Raw genomic sequence first — 22,242 nt, forward strand, 5'->3', positions numbered from 1 at the left:
TGACTTGTGGATTATTAATACCTCGGCAAGGTAGATGGGCGGGCCAACACAACCGATTAGCTGACGCGCCACGATGAAGATTTGATATCGCGCGCTTATACCAACAACTGGTAGAGGTCAACTAGCGGGCCAGTTCCGACCACGCCTCTGAGAAATATTTGGCCGGGAGTGTATAGAACCCCCCCCCAAGAAAGCTAAATAATAATACTTAATGAAGAATGCCGACGAGGTTATTGTTGCGTTAAAACTAGGACAATCTGGATGAGATGTATATGAACACAAGACCGTGAACGCCGAATTGATGTTAGTGTAAGTCGCGGGGGGTGCGCGTTGAAGCCAGAAATGACAATTACACCCTAAGAGGGTCCTAAATTTGGTTAACAAGATCATTAGAGTATCTTAACGCGAAGGAAGCGGATAACACAACACGACAATTATATTAATTTATGAAACTTTACCTTCTAGGTGTTAATCACTCAGGTTGATCGCGCCCCTGCTGCACTGGTCGATCTTATATCAGATTGCACGTCTCAATTGGTGCGTTATTGAAGAAATCCGATCGAGCAGGCCCCAGCGACACTCCCAGTCGTCTATATGATTTCGCCGAATCATTTGCAACATACCCGCAACTTTCAACAAGCAGCATAGCTTGCCTTCCCAGTTCAATACATTCGAGCTGGTTTATGCGGGACAGTACTTCGCTCGTGTCTGACAAGTAATCCAATTGATATACGATCTCCTGCCTCTGTGACTCATAGAGTAGAAGCAGTCCCTTATCTGGCTCAACGCAGTGGATATTACGGTCAACGAAACGTGCGAACTCGAATTTCCCATCTCTTCCGTCGCGGGACTTGACGTCGGACCAAGGGCGTCGTTCGGAACTCGCCCGCAGTAAAGGCCGCATTCGGCTTCGGACCTTGATGCTGGTGATGCCGGCACCCTTTTGTACCTTGTGGGTGCTCTGGTCTGTTAGCGCGCTCGCGTCCATTTTCTGGAGGATATCCAGACGCTGGTCTGGTATCTGAGATCCCATGAATACAAAAGAGTCGCAAGGAATCCAGTTTCGACTCATATTTGCGGGTGTTGCCACTGGAAGTGATGCCCAGGACCAAGAAGGGATGCCTTCGATTCGACCTCGCAGGCGATTAGGAGGTGCGGGCGATTCGACGCGCCAGGCAAGGTCCTCATCGATAGTCCTACGCCAGAGCCCGGCTAAATATTCATCATCACTTCGCGCGAGTTGGTACTTTGCCGCGACACCGGACAAGGCCGGAAATCTATCGCTAGACTTAGTGAGCAATCTTTTCGTATAATCCTCTACTAAATCCTTCCAATGTAGGTGTAAGTCCGTGCCGTCACGCGAGGCGCGGAGGAATGCCTGAGTAGGGTTGTAGTCATTAAATGCGTCGGGCTGCCGCCTCTGCATTTGGAATTGGGCACACTCCACGGATCTTTGAGTCGCACAAGACCAGTACATTCGTTGCGGCGTCCAGTACAAGATCCTTGGCGAGAGTTTCTCTTCCTGCAGAATCCAAGCCCTGGCCGAGTATGGGGCCTGTCGTTTTAGCTCATGTAACGGTGGGCTTACGGCTGACAAATGCTGACCCGCAAGTTGGCAATTTGGTTCGATCGGATGCTTCCAGGCTTCTCGGGGTCGGATTAAAGCTGTGTCGGCATTTTCTACTGCGACCGAGCACAGTGTGAAATGAGCGTTACTGTATACTCCTGCCATTAATGAGGCTTCCGTTGCCCAATCCTCAGCGCTGTCCTGGATGATACAGACGGAATCGATCCATACGAATTGAATGCCGACACCCTTGATAAAACGAATAACGTCCTGTATCGTCCTCCGCAAATCGGTAATCGGAAAGGGTCGTCTCCGCTGGGCAATATTCGCCCGCACTGTCCTTGTCTCCGGGATAGGTTTATTTCCTATTTCCTGATTCGACCCCCAACAATAGCTTAGGGAGACATATTCAAGAAATTCCATGTGACGAGTCTCCACAATCTGGACTAAGGAATCCGACAATATGCAGATTAATCTAGTGGGATTCCTCCGGGACCAATTGAGATTGCCGCAATCTGGATGGCTAGTTTGGCAGCCCCTTGCCCATGTCCGGATCTCTGCACAGACCGAGTTATCTGAGGCAATAGCTGGAAGGGACCGCTCATCGATCCCGCCGAACGATCCCATCTGCAGGTCGATTCTATTGCCCCCTAGGACGAGGCTATCGGCATGTTTTTGCAAACTCGCACCGAGTTTCCCATCCTCGATGGTTGCCCATAGAGGCACTTGATGTTCCCGTAGTCCAAGCATTTCGGCTTGAGTAAAGGTGGCTTGATTAAGCAGGAAGCCTCGGCGAATGACTCTACAGGTACTGCATTTCTCCGCACAGAATTCGAGTTCCCGATAACTGTTGTGGAAAAGAACCGGCTTTGGCTTAGATCCCGCGGTGAGGTATCTCTCACAATATCGAATTAGTGATTCTACTCTGCGGCACCCATTGCATTTTGGCTGCCGGTCCATATCCTTTCTGACCGCGCAGAGCCCATCTCGCGAGAACTCGTTCCTGAAGCTGAAGGCCATTTTGGTGGTTAGTGTCGAGATCTTGTTGGGTTATGTCTGTTCGTCAGGATACAACATGAGCTATATCTACTTCCCAACCATAGAAATTTGGAGCAGACTAATAATAATTACCACAGTGTCTAAATTTACCAATAAGATTACAAGTTCTAGGAAATTTTAGTCCCCACGCGGCTTGAGGGTTGGGCGGCAAAATCCCTGATTAGTTTAAAAACAGGATATGCTAGCCCGTTCGAAGTTCAGCTGCTAGGTTGTGTGGTAGTAGAGCAATCTGTGACGGGGGCGACTTGTCAGATATCATAGTATGGCACGTCCTATAACGCAGTAGTACAAATCCTACGGCGATATGACCGTTATGCCGTGCAGTTTAGTTTCTGCCTAGGCTGGGGATATTTATATATAAGCTTGTAAGGCCTCAAAGGCAAGCGAATATCCCGCTTGGTACCTAATTTCGCGATAGTTTTATTTACGGCACCCTTCATACCTCTTCTTTTACCACCATATAACCCAACATACCTCAAGCCATGGACAAAATATGGTGGTTTGCGATTCACGTGGTGGCAATTTTAGGCCAGCTTGCTTTGGGCATAGTGGGTGTCATTGAGTACACGAGATATACCACTTCGGCGGATGCCACTACTGGATATCTTTCTGGCCAAATTAGTTTCTCCGAAGAAACAAGCAACTTCTCTATTCTTATAGCTCCTACTGTCTTGGTAAGTATGAACATTACCCTGGTGGTACATGGGGGACTACTTTGACAAAGCAATCTGATGGCATCTTAGGGGTTTGTCGGCACGGTCTTCACCCTTGTTATCTTCGTTTTTCTTCAAAGGGCCGATCGAGCCAGCGGGCAAGCAGCCCATTTTAACAGGAATGCCACAACGTTGATCGGAGGTATTCTCGAGGTTGCTTTCGTTATTGGCGACATCGCCGTCGCTGCCACACTAGGCACCCACCACGGAGATCCGTTCGTATCGTCGTGTGCCGCTTCTGCTGTTGCCGCGTGAGTATTTTCCTACATCTACACGTCTTCTCTCAAGAATGAACAGACAAGCTAATATAGGGTGAATAGCGCGCTACTAGCATTCGCAGTCGCCTTCGATTTGATCAAGCTATATACACTCGACCGAGCAGACGCCAAGCAAGATAGGGAAATGTACGAATTCCAGAGAGTTTAGTTTGGATATTTCTTCTTGGATTTGAGTATATCAGGGACGGCTATCTACCGAGATATCTAGGTAGGTGGTTTATACGCCGTGGAGCTAAGTCGTGAGGCAACAGAGGTTTCATATTTGGATAATGCCCATTAGTATACGGTGATTTGATTTACGCCCCGTTAGTGAAGGACTTTAGCAGGTCTAATAGAGAAAGACTTTCGCAGTAAGTAATAAATTCTGCAACCCTCTCCGCCTGCCTGGGCTCCTAGTGAATCACGAAAGTGTGACTAATACGATGCATCATAACTGCTGGGGAGGAGTTCTCTAAGTTGAATTAGCTAGTCTTGCCCCTGAAAACACGCTACATGCTCCTAAACACCCCCTTCTAATCTCGCTCGTTACGTGAAGCCGTCATCCACTATTCCCTGTAGCTTATTATTATTTCGGGTCTGTTCAATGTTTATAATATATCTTTTTGCGTGCCTGCTCGACAAAATTTATGCCTGCTATATTTGGAGATACCATCAACGATGCTATCTCTTCGTACTTATTAGGTACCTACCTAGGTCGGTATATATGTAGGTACCTAATTATGTATTTAATCTACCTAAGCAAAATCTTGTACGTGCGTACTCTTAGTTACCTAGGTATTTAAGATGATACGGTTTTACTAATAACCTTGGTGTCACATGTTACAATACTGGATTAGTATTATATATGTTGACTAGATCTGGTTTTATGGTCTCTAGATATACATTAGGTACTAAGATAATTACTTGTATCGCCAATACTGCGGTAACTTCTACTTACATACTTAGATACTTATGTATATAGGTAAATGGCTAATTACCTAGAGGAACTTGATATTGCGCTGGCAAGCCTACTGCCTTAGGAACTTACCTAGGGTATTATGGGATGGAGATACTACTTCTAGCGAAATAAATTGATAGTTAGGACTAAGGCTAAGCTATTATTAATTGATTAGCGTTTGCCTAACTACGATGGTGCTGCTGAATGTGCAAAATGGTACCTAGTATGTGCCTAGGTACATTAGGTACCTATCGTTATGTTGCAACCGAATGGCTAGGAGCTCCACATGGTCCTATAATTAGAAATAAATACTCGCGGCGACGAGGAAACGTTCAAAGGGAGGCTAATGATGCCGTTGAATGTACCTACCATGAAATTACTTTTTGATTTTGATCGAGAGATACAAATGTCTCGAGGAATATTCTATACCCTCTATCACTATAATTGTTTGCTGACTATTCCTTTTTGGTGCGGGTCAATATGCCGTGCGCGATCGTGTGGGACGTGCCGGGCCAACACAGCTATGAATACACGAGAAGATTCCCCTTCTGACCTTCCTGGCTCAGTTTGACCAACGTAGCTAGTATATTTCGCGGCTATGAATGAAAGTGAACATCAGTCCATCTTGTCAGCCCGTGCTATATTGAAGTCGGGCCGTCGCTGCCAGACAGATCGGTGAGTATGTTTCTTTACCGCACCCTTGCTGGGAAATTATCGCGAAAAGTCTGCCATTACTCTACTGCATGTTTTACCTGGCACCCCTTTTCAATACAGGCTAGGAATGGCCAGAGATTCGCCAGATTGTGCAGTCATGTACCTAGGTAGGGTTGCGACCAGCACCATTGGATATCGCGTCGCAGCGACCGATCCTACGCAACTTGCAGTGAATGGAGTCGTAGAAGGATTATGATTGGTCTATGCAATCTCATCTCGGGGAAACACAACGTGGCGGAGTCTTACACAAAAGTGCATAGATTCACTGTTCGAGAAAAGTCGACGCTATATTTCAAACTAGAAGACGAGGGTATTTATGATAAAGAAACTGGGGAATCATGCTGTGATATATCTTAAAATCGACAGAAAATAATGCGCCGAATTGCTTATTTTCTTATTACCGTTGTGCATTCTTCGTTCAGCCGTGGCCCCAGAAGCTAGAGCCATTAGGTATACCGAGCCCAGCCCCCCTGATTTTACTATTATGTATCCCCGCGGTCTTACCGGCATTAGTCCTAGATACATGTACACTTAGCCTTATGGGTATGGAGTTCCCCGTCTCTCGCTGCAGATCCCATGCTCCATGGCTGGCTTTAGCGCACTGAAAAGAGTGAGGATAGGCTCATCCAAAAAGGAAGAATCGTCTGTCTATTACAACTGCGTATCAAACATTAAGAAAACCCGTCTCGTTCATTATGCCGTGTAACGTACATCTCCTAGGGATACGTGCCATGGCCCATTATATGCCGCCTATCGGTGGTTCGATTCTAAATCTACCTTCCAGTAAGCACTGCCAGAAGCGCCAATTGATTTGTGGGCGTGTCTACCCCTATCCTACATGCCTACCTACCTAGGTACCTAGGTAGGTATGTACCTGTATTGATCGTTAAGTATTACACATGGGGGCGCGCGAATCAAATCCGTCTTACCTACGTACTGCCCTAGTCTTTTCCATCAATAATAAGCTTAATACATTCACTTCGTCGCGGGAAACCCTGCTGCTTTTCAGCCCTGTCAATGTCTGATCCGCTGTCATTCTTTTTGCGGTCTGTCTTGAGATCTTTCGTCTCGCTCCTTCACGGTGGTGCACCCAGTGTCTTTAACGATGCTGTCGGCTTCGCGTCGCGCCTCTGAAGGGGTGACGTCGTCACCGCCGGGCGGAATTATCGTCACGGACTCGAATTTGAATCCAATACTGCAGATGGTTACTTGGTTGCTCTTCGCATTAACTTCGCTTATGCTTTGCTTTCGCTTCCTCACGAAATTCTTTCTGAAGACAAACCAGCGGTTCGGATGGGAGGAGGTGCTTATTACTTCTGCATTTGTACGTGAAATGGACGCCTTCTAAACAAATGGGGTTTTCATTAATTGAACTAACAATATGATTATTAGCTTGCTGGCTTGGGCGAGTCTGTGACATTCCTTGTCCCTGAAGGCGAAATCCTAGGCAAGGCACGAAACAGTATCTCCGACGAAGAACTAACGGCAGGTCTTAAAGTATGCGGTGGCTATTAAATATTGCGATTGCTATCTTAAGACTAATATATATATCTAGGTTCAATATGCTGGAGAACTGCTTTACATTATTGCTGTTGGACTTGCGAAATTGTCGGTCTGCGCGGGGTTTACTTCTCTTTCGCCTGATACAGGACATCGTCGCCTCACATTCGTCTTTGTCGTCGCCGTTATTGCTTGGCTGCTAGTAGCTTTCATTGGTACCGCTTTTCAATGTGGGGCCCATGGGCCATGGCAAACTGGAGAAGACGTCAAGTGTCTCGACAAGGTAGGAGACTGGCTAAAATAATTAATGATCGAAACTCGATCGCGCTAATCACTCGCATAGTATACGTTCTTGGAATATGCAAACATCACAAACATTCTGACAGATGCCGCTTTAATTGCTCTTCCGGCATGGGTCATACATCCACTTAAATTAACGATCAGAACGAGAATCACTGTTCTTAGCTTTTTTTCCGTGAGAATATTGTACGTTCCGCTCCCACATGCCACCCAGATGACTCTAACAGGTTCCAAGTGCTATTATAGCTACGATTTTCCAGCTCATCTATCTTCCTCGTCTCCGCGAATACGATTTCACGTTGCGAGGCTTTCCATATTATCTTAGCATGCAGTTCGTTCAATTCGCAAGCATATCGGCAGCTTGTGCAGCATACTTTTGGCCATTCCTTCGATCGTTACGTAGTGGGCTTATATCGGCCGACAACAGAGCTTTCACGTCCGATTACGCGTTATCCAAATTACGAGGCGCGGCTCGTAACAATCCGAACATGGATCTATCATCCGGCGACGAGTCGAAGAACCGAGATCGAAGCAACTTTATAAAGATAACTACCGATAATACCGTAACTACAAGCCTGAGAGGACAAGGGTCGGGGAAGGATGAACTTCTTGGAACTGAAAGATATATGAAAGATTGGTGACAACAGTAAAGGCCAAAATGAGAATTTATCTTAAGAACTGGTCTGAAATATCTGCCTAGCCTACCTACCTAGGTACCTAGGTATGCTTTAGACCATGGATATCCAAGTGGCGTGAATAAGGCCAGGAAGGGACCCGAAATGTCGGCCGCAACGCGCGTAAGAGAAGCCCTAACCTTCGAGTCAAACTCAAGTTGGTGAACAGCATATCCTACGCCATGCCGCCAGCTTGAGTCACGACATTACCGCAAGCTCATTGCCAAACCTCTGTGTGCTGCCAAGGCTAGAAGTATCACAGCTTCGTGCCTCCGCAAGAAGAACAGATGCACGGCTTGGTACCCGGACTGGTAGATATCATTTGTGTGGCAAGGAATATCCGATAGTCACCGGCTCTATGGGTGCCCAGGTACCAAAATCTTTTCGAGGTACTATGACACGTTTTAGGAGGATCCAACGACTTAGCCGACTTGGAACATCTGGTGCATATCAAGAAGAGGTCTAACTACTACGATGATGAAGCACAGCATCTGTCAATAGACGCCCTTTTCATGAAACAGGGCCGCTCGACGACAGGACACTACAGCCTATGCTGTCGCGCACAGGGCTATTTTAACATACTTTGTCCCTGCAAGATAGTGGCGGCAAGATAGGAGAACTATCACATGCGATGTTCGCAGGAGATAATCCCCGGGCAAGAGCTTTGATGGAACAATATGTATTAATCCTAGACCGTACCCAAATAAGTACCTAGGTATTCAGCTATTTCTGGTTCGATGGGGCCTTTATTTCTCGGTTGGTGTACTTACCTACCTGGCTTGGGGTACTAAGGAACTTTGCGCCAAGCTGATAATCAACATCATGAATAAACTGAAGACTCAACAATTGGCTATAGTGTATCTATAACTTGCTTATCACCTACCTAGGTAGTCCAGTGGGTGTCTAGACCAAGTAGGTGGATGTGCTCCAAGGTGCTTGACTACCTACCTAGCTACTTAGATTGATCGTTGCCCCGAAAAGACCGCGGAAGTGGCTTTGGTCATTGTAACATAGCGCAATGATACGTTTACGCGTCCTATTGGTCAGCATGGTGCGAAGAAATACCCAAATATTCAATCTCGACCCAAGATCGTTTCCCCCAGTCAATCTAGATTCATAATTTATCCTTGATGCTTGGTACTTCGTCTTATTGGGTAACGGATATGGACTAGTTATACCCCTTCTTATATGTCAATCGTAAGAATCTTTTTCCCGCGCAATGATTTGTGAAACGATATCTTTGTCTTCTATATACTACTCCCCCACCTTGAGAAACTCCGGCGCGCTCGGAAGCAACCCGTTAAAATAACCTCTGACAATATATAGCTAACGTAATACTACTTCCTAGCCTGTCTCAGAGGGCGAGCGATAATCTGGATTCCGGTCGCTGCCTTGTTGTTCTCCGTAGCAGCAGACCATGGATACCTAGCGAACATCTGCGCAAAAATCAGGGCCACCTCTTTCTGGACCTTCAATTTATAAATCCGGCCGCTAAACCGAGTTATCCATCAATTGAAACCGGGGGATAACGGATATCATATTCTCGGTCACTCTGTAAGGATCCCGCTCGTCGTAAAGTAGCTAAGTATTATACAGCCAAGTAGATGAGGCATGGATAAGCTTAGAAGGTTATCATGATGCTACAATATCTACCTAGGGAGACCGAAGCGCTTCTAGCGAATAGACAAAACGACGAAGCAGACGACCTCCGTGTGAAGCCTTGAACTCGAAAATTCGAGCTACTTCGCGTATATTCTTGGATCTTTCCTCTCTCAGCCCGGCGCCTTAAGAGTTTTTCATTCAATATTTTCAAGTTCTGCTCGCGGCAAAGACGACGCCTTCACGTACATTATTTAGTGCTAATAGGACCGCATACTCTTTCTTGCCTCATCACCACGCGATTGCCTTCCAAAGTACCACACTTTTGCCTAGTGTAATTGTACTTTCCTACTCTAATTGTTCGCTATTTTCTAAGGTAGAAGGTACCCCTCTTTCCTGGCCGCGTTCGAGCCGGCTTTTCTCTGCCCCTAGGACTCCTCCTGCCTCATCCCCCCATGGCCAGAATTGAGCCCTCTCACTATCAACTTTTTCCGCCAGATTCAAACCTCCCTTACAACCAAGCTCGAGCTGCGACGTTACCTTTTCCCTGGTTGGATCTGAGCTAAGTAACAACTCTTTGAGAATCGGTCAGATTCGAACCATAGCTATATTCGAGGCTTCTTCACCCTCAACAACAACAACAACAACCTCGTCCGTACGAAACGAATGAAGGCCAGTTACGATGGCTTCCGACAAACCCGAAATTCCGATTGATTTCCTTGCTGTTCCTCAACTCAAAGACCTAAGCAATCTTAAGCAGTGGAAGCGCTCCGTACGTCAACATGCAACCTATCACGATCTTAACGCCTTTTTCGACGGCACAGCTGAGGAGCCGAAACTGGTGCCTGAGAGGGAACAATACTACCGCAAACGTGTACACGCTATGGTGATTATGACGTCATCTATTCAGCATGTCGAGGAACAACTGGAGGCAGCAGGCTGGAAGTCAGAGACGGAGAATGACCCCAAAGTCTTGTGGGACCTCATCCTAGTAGCGCTACCTAAGTTCGCTGAGCCGGCAGTCCCCAAGCTCTTTGACGAGCTTATCAATGCCTCACAGGAGCCAGGAGTCACTTTACATGCCTTCAATTCTCGATTTCATTATCTTGCCGATCGTCTGACAGATCTAGACGTCGAATTACCCACCAAGGCGAAGCTCCTACTCATGATGAAGGCAATTAAGTCACGATACCCTCAATGGCACAATTTTCTAGAACGAGATTTCGAGAAAGGATCGATAACCTAGGAGTCTTCTGAGGAGGAGGTTATTAAGAAGGCAAACATTGAGGCAGACGATGACGACCTATCAACTCTCGCCACCGAGAAGAATAGGCCGGAGAAGCTAGGATTAACCGCGCGCCCCACGAAAAGTAATGTTTAGTTGACTGTCCATACTGCCACGGCTTCTTAGAGTATCACCCTGGTGGCGAACCCGAGTGCTACCGAACTCTGTATACGAGACTACCAATAATCTCGCTTAAGACAGCACCAGTGAATACGGATATCTGAAGTTACGGGGCTGAGGAGGCTACAGGTAGAAAGGACCATGGAGAATTAGACCAACCATTCCTATTCCGTTACCAGGTCGTCTGATTAGGTCACCCAAAGCCAAATCTTTCAACCTACCTGGTATACCGACCAAACTTGGGACGAAAACTGGGTCAGAATTCAACTTCTATGCCTCATTACTACCCTAACACACTTGCGTCATGGGTTGTATCTAGTCGGATTAACTTCCTAGATAGCTTAAACTAACGTTCGTCACAATTGTGAATGCCTTCTAGTCAGGGAAATATTATCTGATACCATAAAGTTCTTGTACCCTAAAGACACTCAGTCCACATCTGGAGACTCTAGGCCGTATGCGTGGTTTTCATTGACTTTAGGTTCGGTTTGCGTTAGGTCCTCCCCAACATCTGGTTTTCGGGAACCGCCCTGGCCCTCTGCTTCTTTCGGGGTCGTTTCGGATGGCTCCTCCTTTTTAATAGATTTAATTCGCATCTCTACCCGCAGGAGCTCTACCTCTAGTATAGACATCTCTTTCTTTACTTTTGACTCCAGACGATCTTCATCAATATCGAAGTATAGAGCCCAGAAGTCACCCTCTTGAACAGCAAAGAAACCCTCCCAGCCCGCAAATAGAAGCCTATGGTCTTGCCGAGAGCAATCGAACGGTCCAGGCCAGTTGGGTTGCGCCCAGGGGCGAGTACCGAACTTAAGCTCGTAGGTATTTCTATCAACGTAGATCCAATTCATAATTGGTGGCTCATCACAGATAGTTGAAACAAGCCCAGAGTATTTAGTATCGGGATATGGTAGGAAGTATCCTGCGAATGGATGACCAAACACCTGCTCATAATCGGTTCCCGTGTCTATATAGAGCTATATTAGACCTAGTTAGCCCAATGTTTCCCCTAGCAAAGAACCGCAACACATACCTTATCACCCGATAGAACTACATGTCTTCCTTCGAGGATAGGGCTATACTGGGAAGACTTAGAACATCGCACAATTAAATTATTTTTTCGGCTTCGATGCTCCTTTCTTCTGGCGTCTGACTGGATTTGTCTAATGGCTTCGGAGGTGCCGACGACGGCGGAGAAAGCAACGAGAAAAGTCAGGGGCTGGGACATGGCTTCCTATGTGTGTCATGATATGAATTTCCACCGTCAGAGGAACTATTATGTTTCCATTGAACTCCTAGAAGAATCTATAGGTAGCAGAAGCGAAGTGATATTGGTAGCACCTAAACGCCTGTGCGATGCAATACAACAGATCTCCCCATAATCTCCCCCATATCCCCCAGAATATTGATACCCAACAACCACGGGTCTTTCGGGAGTAACAGTTCCATCTCTAGGTGCAATACCCTAGACATGTGGCTTGCATAAAACGAATTAGGGACGAAATAACGAACCCAAGCGGTGGATACCTAGGTATCGTCTCTGATTTCGGACCTATCCCCGTCTGGTGGTGCTAGTTACAGAATGGTCTCGGCACTTGGTTGTATTGCATCGCAGGCACCGAAGTGTAACTTTTCAAGATGCAATTTCCATATGATCGTATGATAAATGGGCGTGCTCGGTACTCGCCACGAAGAAGAAAAACCTATCAACCTGCAGATATTACGAATACACACCCTAGAACCTGACGATTGACGCTTGGAACCTTACGAGATGCGAATACTATTATGTAGGTTGAATCGCACAACACCTCGCCATGACCCAAAGATTACTTACCAGAAAGCCACGAACTTGTGGAGGAAAGTTTAGCTAAGAGGTCTTGCGGTTATATCTCGACGCTTTAAGAATATGCGCGCTCTACATAAAGAGCTCTTCCAGCCCCCGCATCATGAGCGTTCCTCTTGGGAGTATAGACACACAAGGCCCCCCTAAGAGATCAACAGGTGTTGCGAGGAGGCCTCGGGCAGCAAGTGACTCTTCGTCCGTCGACATAATAAGTTCCTCCAAACGTTTTCGTTCACCAACTCCTCCGCCAAGAAGATCTTCTTGGGGTTTTTCTCAACACTTTTCCCCCGAAAGACACGCGCCCCCCACAAAATCCTCCAAACCACCATTAAGGAGGAAATTGAAATTGCGATCTCTTAGATCCCAAATAGATCCTCCGCCGATTGAAAACCCCGAGGCATTCCTCGTAAAAAGTCCGGAGGAAAGAACCATGGCTACTCCGTTAGTGACACCGACCCATATAACGCAAACCCTATCTATGCTAACAGTTACCTAAAAGGGGTGTCCCCTCTTCCGCTATTGGTGGAACCTCTCTCACCGGCCCCGACCGAGGCCACTCTACTGCAGCGGCAAAGCATAGTCTCCCGATGCCGGGATTGTCCGGTAATGCGAACGGGCCTGTTGGTAGGAGCCTAATTCTACCCAACTTGCCGCCGGTTACGTTGAACTAAGTATGTTGGCACAGGAAATTTACTTAAGGGGCCCGTCGACGATGCTGGCAAGCTCAAAGACGCCGCCCTCCTGGTCGGAATCAAACTTGATCTCGAGGCCGAAGTCCATGCCACGGCTAGGGTCCGTGGTGATATCGTTGTTGGGCTTTATTAAGTGCCAGTATGAGGACGAGGTACAATTTGGAGACGTTGGGATAGGTTACAAAATTGTCATCCAGAGCATCATACTCCCTTTTGTTTCGAGCTGTCAACACAGTCCGATGGTTATGGCCGTGGTCATGCGTTTCCGGGCGGTTGGTCCTAAGGGCTTCTTAGCCGTCACTATTACATCGCTCGCGTTCACGCTCGTTAAAAATAACTGTTAGTCGGCGTACACCGTATGTACGAGCTTCTTTAAAGATACGCTATAACTCTCCTTAAATAAAAAATTGGCGAAGCAGTTTTCTCTCCTGGGGCTGGAATTTTACGTAAAATCGCGGGGCGATGTCACTGAAAGTTTAACGTGTGAACGCTATAATTATCAATAGCTTAATTGCGGGGGCTACCACTACAATCAGATTTAGCGCTCTATTCCCTGCATTTGCAATGAAATAGGTACCTACCTACCTCCTAATTATGATGCAGTCATTGGATGGAACCTTGTAACCCTTAAAACTGGGCATGCAACGCTGAAGCCTGCTATAATTACAGCGAATTTCAGCGCACACCTTAGCGTTTCTTTGTTTTCCCTTAAATGACACTCCGTTCTGCGCGAGACAACGGTTTCTTCCTTCCTATCCGAGAGTTCCATACCTCAACGACCCAAGCATCATAAAGTCAAGATGTTTTCCTCGAATAAAAGGCAGAATCTTAGAATGAGGTGGATCATATTGGTGATGCTATGCTGTAAAAAGGATGCCAATGCGGCGTAGTTGAGCGACTAACCACCAACAACTTTTGCGGCAACGAAGAACACTTCAACGAAATTTACGATTCTAACATTATTATTCCTTTAGACTAACGAGGGAGCAGCTATATTGCAGGAGTGAGCGTTCGCAATTCCATCATGGCATCGGATGAAGCAGATAAACGAATAGGGACTCATGTTCCATTCTCTAAAGCTATAAAAACGGAGAAACTCGACTCACATACATATAGAGTCAATCTAAATGAAGCGTTCTGCATTGGTTCGGGTATGAAACATCACCACCATCCCCGTTAAATAAGTCGTCTAACATCATGTAACGAAGTCCCCAATGGTGGCTGTGTAGGCTCGTGTATGCTCGCTACGGCTAGTGCGTATCTCTCATCTCGCAACCAGCCCGACACACTAACTGCGCACTTCGAATATCCTGGCAGGACTGCTGTCGGACCTGCTATCGTCGTGGTTGATGACGTGAAACCGGGTCGGCAACTATCTATAATTCATCTCACTCTTTGGCAAGGTGGACTTCTAGCAGAAGCGCCGTGGGTCGATCGCGCGGTATCGCGACGTGCCGTACTTGCCTACGCAACGCATACAAACCTGCAAACATTCACTGGCATGACATGGCCAACGGGCTGGAAAGTCACTGCTGAAGCTACGCTACCACCCACGCCGGATTTTAAGGTGCTTAAAACCGAAGGCGTGGATCAGACATGGGAAGAGTATACACTACCAAAATCTTCCGCATCCTTGGTGAGTATTATCTTCTATCTGCTTATGAGAATAAATCTCATCCATTCGGGATTCGCGATTGAGGTTGTGTAGAAACACATTAAAATAATAATTGCTAACTGGTGATGTTGAAGTGGCGCTCACTCTGCAATTGGCGTTTTTATCTGCCCCGCAAAGGACCCTTAACACCGGGTGTGCTAGACATGTGGTTATGTACGGCTAGCGGTGAGCGGATCACGCAAAAAGCCCTACCGTATGTAGTGGACTCGTTCCCGTTCAATATGCATAGGTTCCTTGTCGCGCCAGAGCTGCTCGCTCTCCTTGAAGCTCCTCCAGCTCAGGGCTCTGATGGAGACGCCAGGGCGAAGGAAGTCCGGGAGAAAGACCAACAGCGCGCCAGTTTATGGTACCCGACTGTAGTAATGAACATAGAGGCCAAAGCGGCGCTACCGGAAGAGGGTGTTGAATGGTTAAATGTAAGGATAACGTCAAAGCAGATTATGGACGGGAGATTTGATCTCGATATATTGGTAAGGGATACGGAAGGCGAGTTGGTATCACTAAGTCATCACGTCGCGTTGGTTCTGAGTATTGAAAGAAACACAAAGAGGGCCCCGCCAGCCCTGTGAACACGCAATGCCGTAGGGGACTTCGTGTGACTTATAGCAGCCTACCTAAAGTAGTTGACGAAGCACTAAATACAAGCCCTAATTAGCTCTAAAAATGTGAGGCTACAGGGAGGTTAAGGGCCTAAAGTGCTAGCTGGATAGCTGACCAATAGCACAGCACGAAGAAACGAGATTCTATTCAAATCTCACCTTCCTACCAGGGTAGGTAATTATGTAGGGGCTTGATATTGATATCTGTAACCGAAAGCAATAATGCATGATCAGTTTTGTTTTGATTGAGGTGACGTACTTAAATTGGTAAGATTGTATTGTGATTTCAACATTAAGTCTCTGCACACAAACCCCCTAGAAAACACCACCTATAATGCGGCATATGCCTATATCGCGGGGCAACTCGGTACCTAGAGAAGCGCTAGGCAAGTAATACACCTACTGCAGCTGGCAGATAGTTATCCTCAATTGCTCGTTCTAATTCGATTAACTTCACGTCCGTTTACGTGGATTATGCGCAGATTATCTGGTTTATTTCTCATGGACCCTTTGCTTCTGCATTGGTTCAACAAGATACAGAACACTGCCAGCATATGGAGATCGTAATTTTAATTCATATCCTGTAGGTCTTTTTGCGTATCGTATTTCATCCCTTTTTCACCGGCAGCGTGGTTTACTAGGTGTTGGTGACACATTCCAATTAATTCAAAATGAAGCTTCTTCAAGGTGTAAATATCTATAAAATGTCCACATCCTTTGCTGCTTTAAACCCAGGTTTCCGTCTATCACGCATTCTACTCAACAACACGACAAAAATTCGGTATCCGCAATGACTAATCGAGCAATCTCAACTATGAAGTTTACCGGCGCCTGTTCTTTTATCTTAGCCTGCGCTACTCTCGTGGCTCAAGGAACTATAGCACAGTATATACCGCACTCCTAAGACTTATTACGTTCGTTATACTAAACAATCTCGGTAGAGACCCGTGCTACGTTTACGATAGTCTGGCGAATTGTGCAGACCCGAATGGCTGCCCAGCGATGGGGGGGTTGTGCAAGGAGGCCGAAGCTCCAGTTTGTTGCCAAGTCGATAACTGTAGTTGCCCGGAGTCATAGGAATTGCTGATCGGAATCAAAAGCGCCGGCAATAGCCTCCAGCCAACCACAAGAGCTACCTAGGTACCTTTAGATGTTGACGACGTAGGGCTTAACAGAACCACTTCGTTTCTAAGATTGCTTCCCTAAATCTGCACCTATTACCCCGAGATTTTGGTGACTTTTAGCGCGTACCCAGGTATATATATTCATTTCTGGATATACCACAATTAGGTACCTTCTAGGTACCTAGGTACTCATAGGTGGGTTGCATTGATTTGTCTCAGGGCACAGCCCCCCTAGGCCAATTCTCGGGCTAACTGACGTCTATTACCTGCTTCTTATAGGTAGGTAGCCTCACCTCACCTTCGAATTTTTTTTTTTTTTTTTCTTGTCGCTTTACACATCAAATCGTCATTGAAATGAAATTATACTAGATTCTTATGACGGCACTTATAAAAAATAGCATCAATCAGCTGGGAGCCAAGACTAAATTAGACAAGGCTTTGTCCGATTTTCAATCTATATTAACCCCCGAACAAAACGCTAGGTTTCTGGCAGCGAGAACTCACGCAATCTCCTCACCTCCTGGCGTCCAAGATGTTATGAATTTGACCGCTGAGATTGACCTGAAGACCCGGGAGAAAAGATGCGGTGCTCGTAGGTGTTTCGGCCCTCGTTTTACGATGATATTAGAGTCGGTACAGCAGTACGCGTCACTAGGTGATATAATTATCGGTAGCTCCCAGAATATTATCGCGTGCGGTGCGTGGGCGCTTGTTCGGACCACCCTTTTGGTACGATCTTTCTTCCTCGTAGATGCATAGACTTATACATTCAGACATTAGTAAATTTTTCGACCTATCTGGAACAAGTTTCGCAACTGTTCATGAGGGTGGGTCTATCAGCGCCTCGCTATCATGGGATGGCTTCGCTGTTCCCTCAGTCGGAGCCGCTGCGAGCGCTTATAGCACAATACTTCGTGACGGTTGTGCGAATCTGCCACAAGACAGTCCATCTTTGTCAACAGCCGCTTATTCGTCAAGTCAAGGCTTTTATTACAGACTGTGATTTGGCAGAATACGAGTCTCAATTTACGAACAACACTGCTGCTATTAAGGAACAACTTCAACTCGAAAAGATGAAGAGCGCATCAGCGCTCTACAGTAAGGTGCGATCCTTTTCAGCACTTGAGAAGCAGCGTTACGCACTCAAAGATCAGCTACAAATTTTGGATCAATGTTCAACCCATCCCTACCAAGCAGCTTGGAGACGTATCAAGAAGCAAGGAGACGCAACATGGATATATGACCAGATTGAATATGAAGCATGGTTACAGCCAACAAAGTCGTCTTCACTGTTGTTTCGAGGAAAGCTCGGCTCCGGAAAATCTGTCCAGATGGCTAACATTGTCGACGATTTGAATTTGAATCATTCGAAATACAAAACAGCTTACTTCTTCTGTTGCTCGGATGACTTAGCATCGCTCGATCACAGGACTATACTAGGGTGCCTTGCTCGACAAGTACTCCTATTGGTTCTCAGCGACGCAAGGACCATCATCTCTGAGGACCTCCATACTAGCCTTAATAGCAATGACATGATCGGCGTCTTAAGATTAGCCTTGAGCCATGCAGGAAGAACGTTTATTGTCCTCGACGGCATCGATGCCTGCGACAGGGACGATCGAAAACAAGTTCTCCAAGCGCTTAGTAATCTTCAAGAAACTTGTCAATTAAGCATCTGCGCATCCTTGAGCCTAGAAGCTAGCCTTGAAATTGACAGAGACATGGAGAGCTTATTTCGCCGTAGTTATCTTACTCTACCAGATGAAAGACCAGAACTTTCGTCATATATCAAGGAACGGCTTCTATCAAAACTACGGGACGAGTCCCTCTCCATTAGCGACGAAAACTTGGTTTTGGAAATTCGAGACGCCCTCCAAGCCGGCGCACAAGGAATGTGAGTATCTCACGCCTAACTCCCGGGTCGCAGCTAATGGCTCAGGTTTCTTTGGGTTCACTTGCAAATCGAATCGATATGTATCGAGAAGAGTGATCATGCTATTCGCGAAGCTTTGCTGCATCTTCCCCAAGATCTTCACCAGACGTTCAAACGTATCCTCAATCAATATCGTAGTTTTGCGTCAGATTATCAAGTACCCCTCCTGAAAGTTCTCACTGCTGCTTTGCGCCCCTTGTCACTTGGCGAGATGCGGGAAATATTAAGCCTTGCCCCAGGCGACCCAAAGATGCCACGCGCAAAGAAGGTCAATGATATCCAAGCCGTCCTGCGATGTTGTGGCAGTCTTGTCACCCTTGATGAAGAACGACTTACCTTGCATTTGGTTCACCAGAGCTTCAAGCAGTTTCTCTTGGGTGACACAATAGAGAAACGTGACACTAGCTCATTAAGCATACCTTTCGGTAAACGAGCAGCAGAACAAGAAATGGGCGCAAGAATAGTTACGTACCTAAGCTGGGAAGGCTTTGATTCTCGGCTCTCCACCACGATAACTCCAACTCTTCTAGCCGACGATATCCCTAGGAAGATTGTCGACTCGTCGTCAAGCATGCTTAAGGCGGTTCGATATATGGCCATAGATCTTCTGGAAAAACAAACCCCCAACACTAGCATCGACGTCGGTAAAGTGCTCGCAGCAGAAAGCATGTTATTTAAGAGGAAAACATATGAATTTCATTTCCTTCAGTATGCTAGGGCTTACTGGCTTCATCATACCAAGACCGCATATGACTACCCAGCTCGAGTTTTCCATCTATTCTCAAAGCTTCTCAAGCAGCCGCATTTAGTTGAGAATAGTTTCCTTTGGAAAGATCTCCTTGACTATCCCGAAGCTCGAAGCAATAGCTATGTATGGGCTGTCTAGTATTCATGTAGCCGCACTTTGCGTCGTGGATGCATTCAAGATTAATAATTCTTCCAAACTTACTTACGGCATCAATGTCGCTGCGAGCCTGTCGCCATCTAAATCCATAGATATAAATTCATGGATCGATTTTTTCAGGCAAATTACCCATAAGGATCATGAAGAAGGCCTCAACAAGACAATGTTGTTGGATTTGCTAAAACTGCATCCTACCAACCGAATACGTCCCACTGCTGGTTCAAATAAGTCTCAAAGATACCTAGTCACTTCTCGGGATTATCTTGATTTTATAGCAGACTTAGACGTATACTACGAGGGATTTATCCAATATTCCGATATCTATAATATATGCGACGTGCTGATTCAGAATTATCACGAGGCGAGACACGTCCAAGATATCTTATTGGGGGCTTTCGACGATATGATAAGCGAATGTTGCAACCTAACTCTAAGGACGTTACTGGATGATCCAGAAAGTCCAGAGCGCAAGGAAACTGTCAACCAACTTGTTAGTCTTGTCAGGTGGAGTGAACGCAGGCCCAATGTCAAGCCAAGCCTCTTTTTACGTTTTTTCAAGCATAGGTCAATGCTTATGCCGTCACTGGAGGACTACCTTAGCATATGTCCGTACTCGGATGCTGTGTTTGGGGTATTGGTGAGCGACCTACAAAGTATTCCTCGGTTTTTGAAACTCTCCATCCAGTATTTATTTGAGAGGAATCCCTGTCCGGTTCTGGCACCGCAAACATACGCTCAACTATTCAGCGCATACATGGCTTGTTGCGACTATGCTTATGCCTCCTATTGCTTCCGTATTCTTCGAAGTACTATGCGCTCCCCGAATTTAAACATCGATGCCAATGCGGAAAGTGATTTTACAAAACTGCTTTGCCTACGCCCCCACCGCGAGATACAATACGCCGATCTATTGCCCACTATACAACTGCGACTCAACTCAACGCAGCCGAAGTAATGCGCACAGCAGTTCATTAAGCATATAATGATGAAATTCTTGAAAAGGATAAAATTATAAAACCTAAGTTTTCTTAGGTTATTACGCCGTTTTTTTTTTTTTCTGTCGTTTTTAAAATGAACATAGAAATGGTTAGTGTGAAATGAAAGGACCCTACTTCGAGTCTTCAGTGGTGGCGGAACAAAATACCAGCTAATTGCTATAATACACTAGGATCCTTTATCGAGATCAATATCTACCTAACCTTAGGAAATTAAAGAAGAAAAAGGTAGGATGAGGTTAGTAGACCGAAATTGACGTCACAACGGCCTGACACAACGCAGCTATCGAGGAATTCCTACGTTTTTACCGCTAGGTCAGCCCAGAACAAACATGCCCAACACGATGGTTCGATGGTCCCACACAATGTCAGGCCATCATCGCTTCATTTCTAGTGTGCGGGCTGAAGTTAGGGAGCGTTTGGACACTCTGGTTCAACGTCATCGTGTAGAGTTGTTTAATACATAATATAATTCTACCACAGCAATCTGTTCGGGTAATTGCTGCTGTTAACTTGCTGTTGTTTATTTTGATTAGACTGACATTATTATAAGAGCAAGCTCGCACAATATCATCGGTAGAAAATCATCAAGAAATTACAGCACCAAATTTAGGTGCTTTATTCAAAATGGGGCCCCTAGCACGTCCTAGACAGCATATTGACCGAAAAGATTTATACACCAACCTCGAAGCACGAATCCAATATCTTCACTCTTTCATTGATTTCAGTTCAAGTACGAATCCTCACAATGCCTTTTACAAACGAAGCCCGAGAAACTAATAAAATTTAAAGACGATATCGAAGCCTTAATATCGGGTTCCAAGTACATAAAACAGCTTATTCCCGCAATCGTTAATATTGTCTACCAAAAGTTGCTACAATATGATATCACAGCGCGTGCATTGGAGACTCGGAGCACAAGCTATGAGGGGCCAGTGGACGATAACCTCAACGAAAGCAGCCCGCAGATCTTGCATCGCAAGATGTTCCTAAGAGCTTACCTCGCGAAATTGTGTTCCGATCCCAGTACCATGGAATTCTGGGAATATCTAGATAAAGTTGGGTGAGTATTATTGGCACCAAATAAAAATATGCCAGGTTCTCTAATTATAAAATCAAGCATGATGCATACGGGACGCGGACGTGAGCATCCCCTGCACGTCGAATATGTCCACATTGGCGCATGTCTTGCCTTCATCCAAGATACACTAACGGAGGCACTTCTTTCTCACCCACGTTTACGAATGGACAAAAAGATTGCGTTGGTTAAGGCCATCGGCAAGGTCATTTGGGTCCAGAACGACCTGTTTGCTAAGTGGTATGTGCGCGACGGTGACGAATACGCCAACGAGATGGAGAAGCAGGAGGTCGAAGCCGAAGGATTTTTGCATGGCAAAAAGATATTGGAAGACATCGAGGAAGGGATACCATCTTCGCCGACCTGCCCATTTTCGGGTTTCTCTGCTACGGCGAAGGCTGATGCTTGCAGTGGATGCGGAGATAAGACAGAAAACCAGAATGGTTGTTCGACAGCATTGCCGTTACGACCGCATGTCGAAACAAATTGAGGGGTGAGGTTTTTCTCATGTTGGGCTAGGTTTGGGGGGGGTTATAGGGGAGACGGCATCAAGGTTAATGGGATACTACATGTTTATACTTATTATTGCCACTAAAATATACCGTCTACTACCTGTATTTACAGAGGTTCCTAAAGAAGATCCATCAGTCGCG

The 22,242-nt window shown here is 46.1% G+C and overlaps 11 protein-coding genes across 11 annotated transcripts; 9 read left to right on the forward strand and 2 right to left on the reverse strand.

Moving 5' to 3' along the window:
- Window positions 1-60: 60 nt before the first annotated feature.
- F4822DRAFT_46403 (heterokaryon incompatibility protein-domain-containing protein) lies at window positions 61-2,868 on the reverse strand. Its single transcript, XM_051463519.1, has 2 exons — window positions 459-2,868; window positions 61-367 (listed from the first exon to the last, which is right to left on the reverse strand). Exon 1 carries the CDS (start codon window positions 2,585-2,587, stop codon window positions 512-514), a length of 2,076 nt encoding a protein of 691 aa, XP_051320159.1. The 5' UTR covers window positions 2,588-2,868; the 3' UTR covers window positions 61-367; window positions 459-511.
- Window positions 2,869-3,108: 240 nt separating this feature from the next.
- On the forward strand, window positions 3,109-3,765 carry F4822DRAFT_424865 (uncharacterized protein; the record flags this gene model as incomplete). The annotated part of the gene is made up of 3 exons (XM_051460230.1): window positions 3,109-3,300; window positions 3,370-3,590; window positions 3,660-3,765. 3 exons carry the CDS (start codon window positions 3,109-3,111, stop codon window positions 3,763-3,765), a joined length of 519 nt encoding a protein of 172 aa, XP_051320160.1.
- Window positions 3,766-6,373: 2,608 nt separating this feature from the next.
- Window positions 6,374-7,709, forward strand: F4822DRAFT_424866 (uncharacterized protein; the record flags this gene model as incomplete). Its single annotated transcript, XM_051460231.1, has 5 exons — window positions 6,374-6,592; window positions 6,661-6,765; window positions 6,824-7,051; window positions 7,112-7,254; window positions 7,304-7,709. 5 exons carry the CDS (start codon window positions 6,374-6,376, stop codon window positions 7,707-7,709), a joined length of 1,101 nt encoding a protein of 366 aa, XP_051320161.1.
- A 2,314-nt stretch (window positions 7,710-10,023) lies between these two features.
- On the forward strand, window positions 10,024-10,587 carry F4822DRAFT_424867 (uncharacterized protein; the record flags this gene model as incomplete). The annotated part of the gene is made up of 1 exon (XM_051460232.1): window positions 10,024-10,587. The coding sequence occupies one exon, from the start codon at window positions 10,024-10,026 to the stop codon at window positions 10,585-10,587; it is 564 nt and encodes a 187-aa protein (XP_051320162.1).
- Window positions 10,588-11,174: 587 nt separating this feature from the next.
- On the reverse strand, window positions 11,175-11,974 carry F4822DRAFT_424868 (uncharacterized protein; the record flags this gene model as incomplete). Its single annotated transcript, XM_051460233.1, has 2 exons — window positions 11,175-11,723; window positions 11,780-11,974. The coding sequence occupies 2 exons, from the start codon at window positions 11,972-11,974 to the stop codon at window positions 11,175-11,177; spliced, it is 744 nt and encodes a 247-aa protein (XP_051320163.1).
- A 664-nt stretch (window positions 11,975-12,638) lies between these two features.
- On the forward strand, window positions 12,639-13,665 carry F4822DRAFT_439958 (uncharacterized protein). The gene is made up of 3 exons (XM_051462690.1): window positions 12,639-13,030; window positions 13,089-13,213; window positions 13,275-13,665. Exons 1-3 carry the CDS (start codon window positions 12,693-12,695, stop codon window positions 13,412-13,414), a joined length of 603 nt encoding a protein of 200 aa, XP_051320164.1. The 5' UTR covers window positions 12,639-12,692; the 3' UTR covers window positions 13,415-13,665.
- A 344-nt stretch (window positions 13,666-14,009) lies between these two features.
- Window positions 14,010-15,613, forward strand: F4822DRAFT_46784 (thioesterase family protein). Its single transcript, XM_051463523.1, has 3 exons — window positions 14,010-14,432; window positions 14,490-14,917; window positions 15,031-15,613. Exons 1-3 carry the CDS (start codon window positions 14,306-14,308, stop codon window positions 15,523-15,525), a joined length of 1,050 nt encoding a protein of 349 aa, XP_051320165.1. The 5' UTR covers window positions 14,010-14,305; the 3' UTR covers window positions 15,526-15,613.
- Window positions 15,614-15,900: 287 nt separating this feature from the next.
- F4822DRAFT_388066 (uncharacterized protein) lies at window positions 15,901-16,764 on the forward strand. The gene is made up of 3 exons (XM_051456849.1): window positions 15,901-16,138; window positions 16,233-16,440; window positions 16,497-16,764. Exons 2-3 carry the CDS (start codon window positions 16,346-16,348, stop codon window positions 16,630-16,632), a joined length of 231 nt encoding a protein of 76 aa, XP_051320166.1. The 5' UTR covers window positions 15,901-16,138; window positions 16,233-16,345; the 3' UTR covers window positions 16,633-16,764.
- A 248-nt stretch (window positions 16,765-17,012) lies between these two features.
- On the forward strand, window positions 17,013-19,730 carry F4822DRAFT_46817 (uncharacterized protein). Its single transcript, XM_051463524.1, has 3 exons — window positions 17,013-17,376; window positions 17,460-18,573; window positions 18,619-19,730. The coding sequence occupies exons 1-3, from the start codon at window positions 17,055-17,057 to the stop codon at window positions 19,496-19,498; spliced, it is 2,316 nt and encodes a 771-aa protein (XP_051320167.1). The 5' UTR covers window positions 17,013-17,054; the 3' UTR covers window positions 19,499-19,730.
- On the forward strand, window positions 19,680-20,471 carry F4822DRAFT_424872 (uncharacterized protein; the record flags this gene model as incomplete). Its single annotated transcript, XM_051460234.1, has 1 exon — window positions 19,680-20,471. The coding sequence occupies one exon, from the start codon at window positions 19,680-19,682 to the stop codon at window positions 20,469-20,471; it is 792 nt and encodes a 263-aa protein (XP_051320168.1).
- A 342-nt stretch (window positions 20,472-20,813) lies between these two features.
- On the forward strand, window positions 20,814-22,242 carry F4822DRAFT_46839 (Protoglobin-domain-containing protein). Its single transcript, XM_051463525.1, has 3 exons — window positions 20,814-21,244; window positions 21,304-21,574; window positions 21,632-22,242. The coding sequence occupies exons 1-3, from the start codon at window positions 21,139-21,141 to the stop codon at window positions 22,077-22,079; spliced, it is 825 nt and encodes a 274-aa protein (XP_051320169.1). The 5' UTR covers window positions 20,814-21,138; the 3' UTR covers window positions 22,080-22,242.

This window comes from Hypoxylon trugodes, assembly GCF_022578975.1.
Source record: "Hypoxylon trugodes strain CBS 135444 unplaced genomic scaffold F4822scaffold_1, whole genome shotgun sequence".
Taxonomy (NCBI): domain Eukaryota; kingdom Fungi; phylum Ascomycota; class Sordariomycetes; order Xylariales; family Hypoxylaceae; genus Hypoxylon; species Hypoxylon trugodes.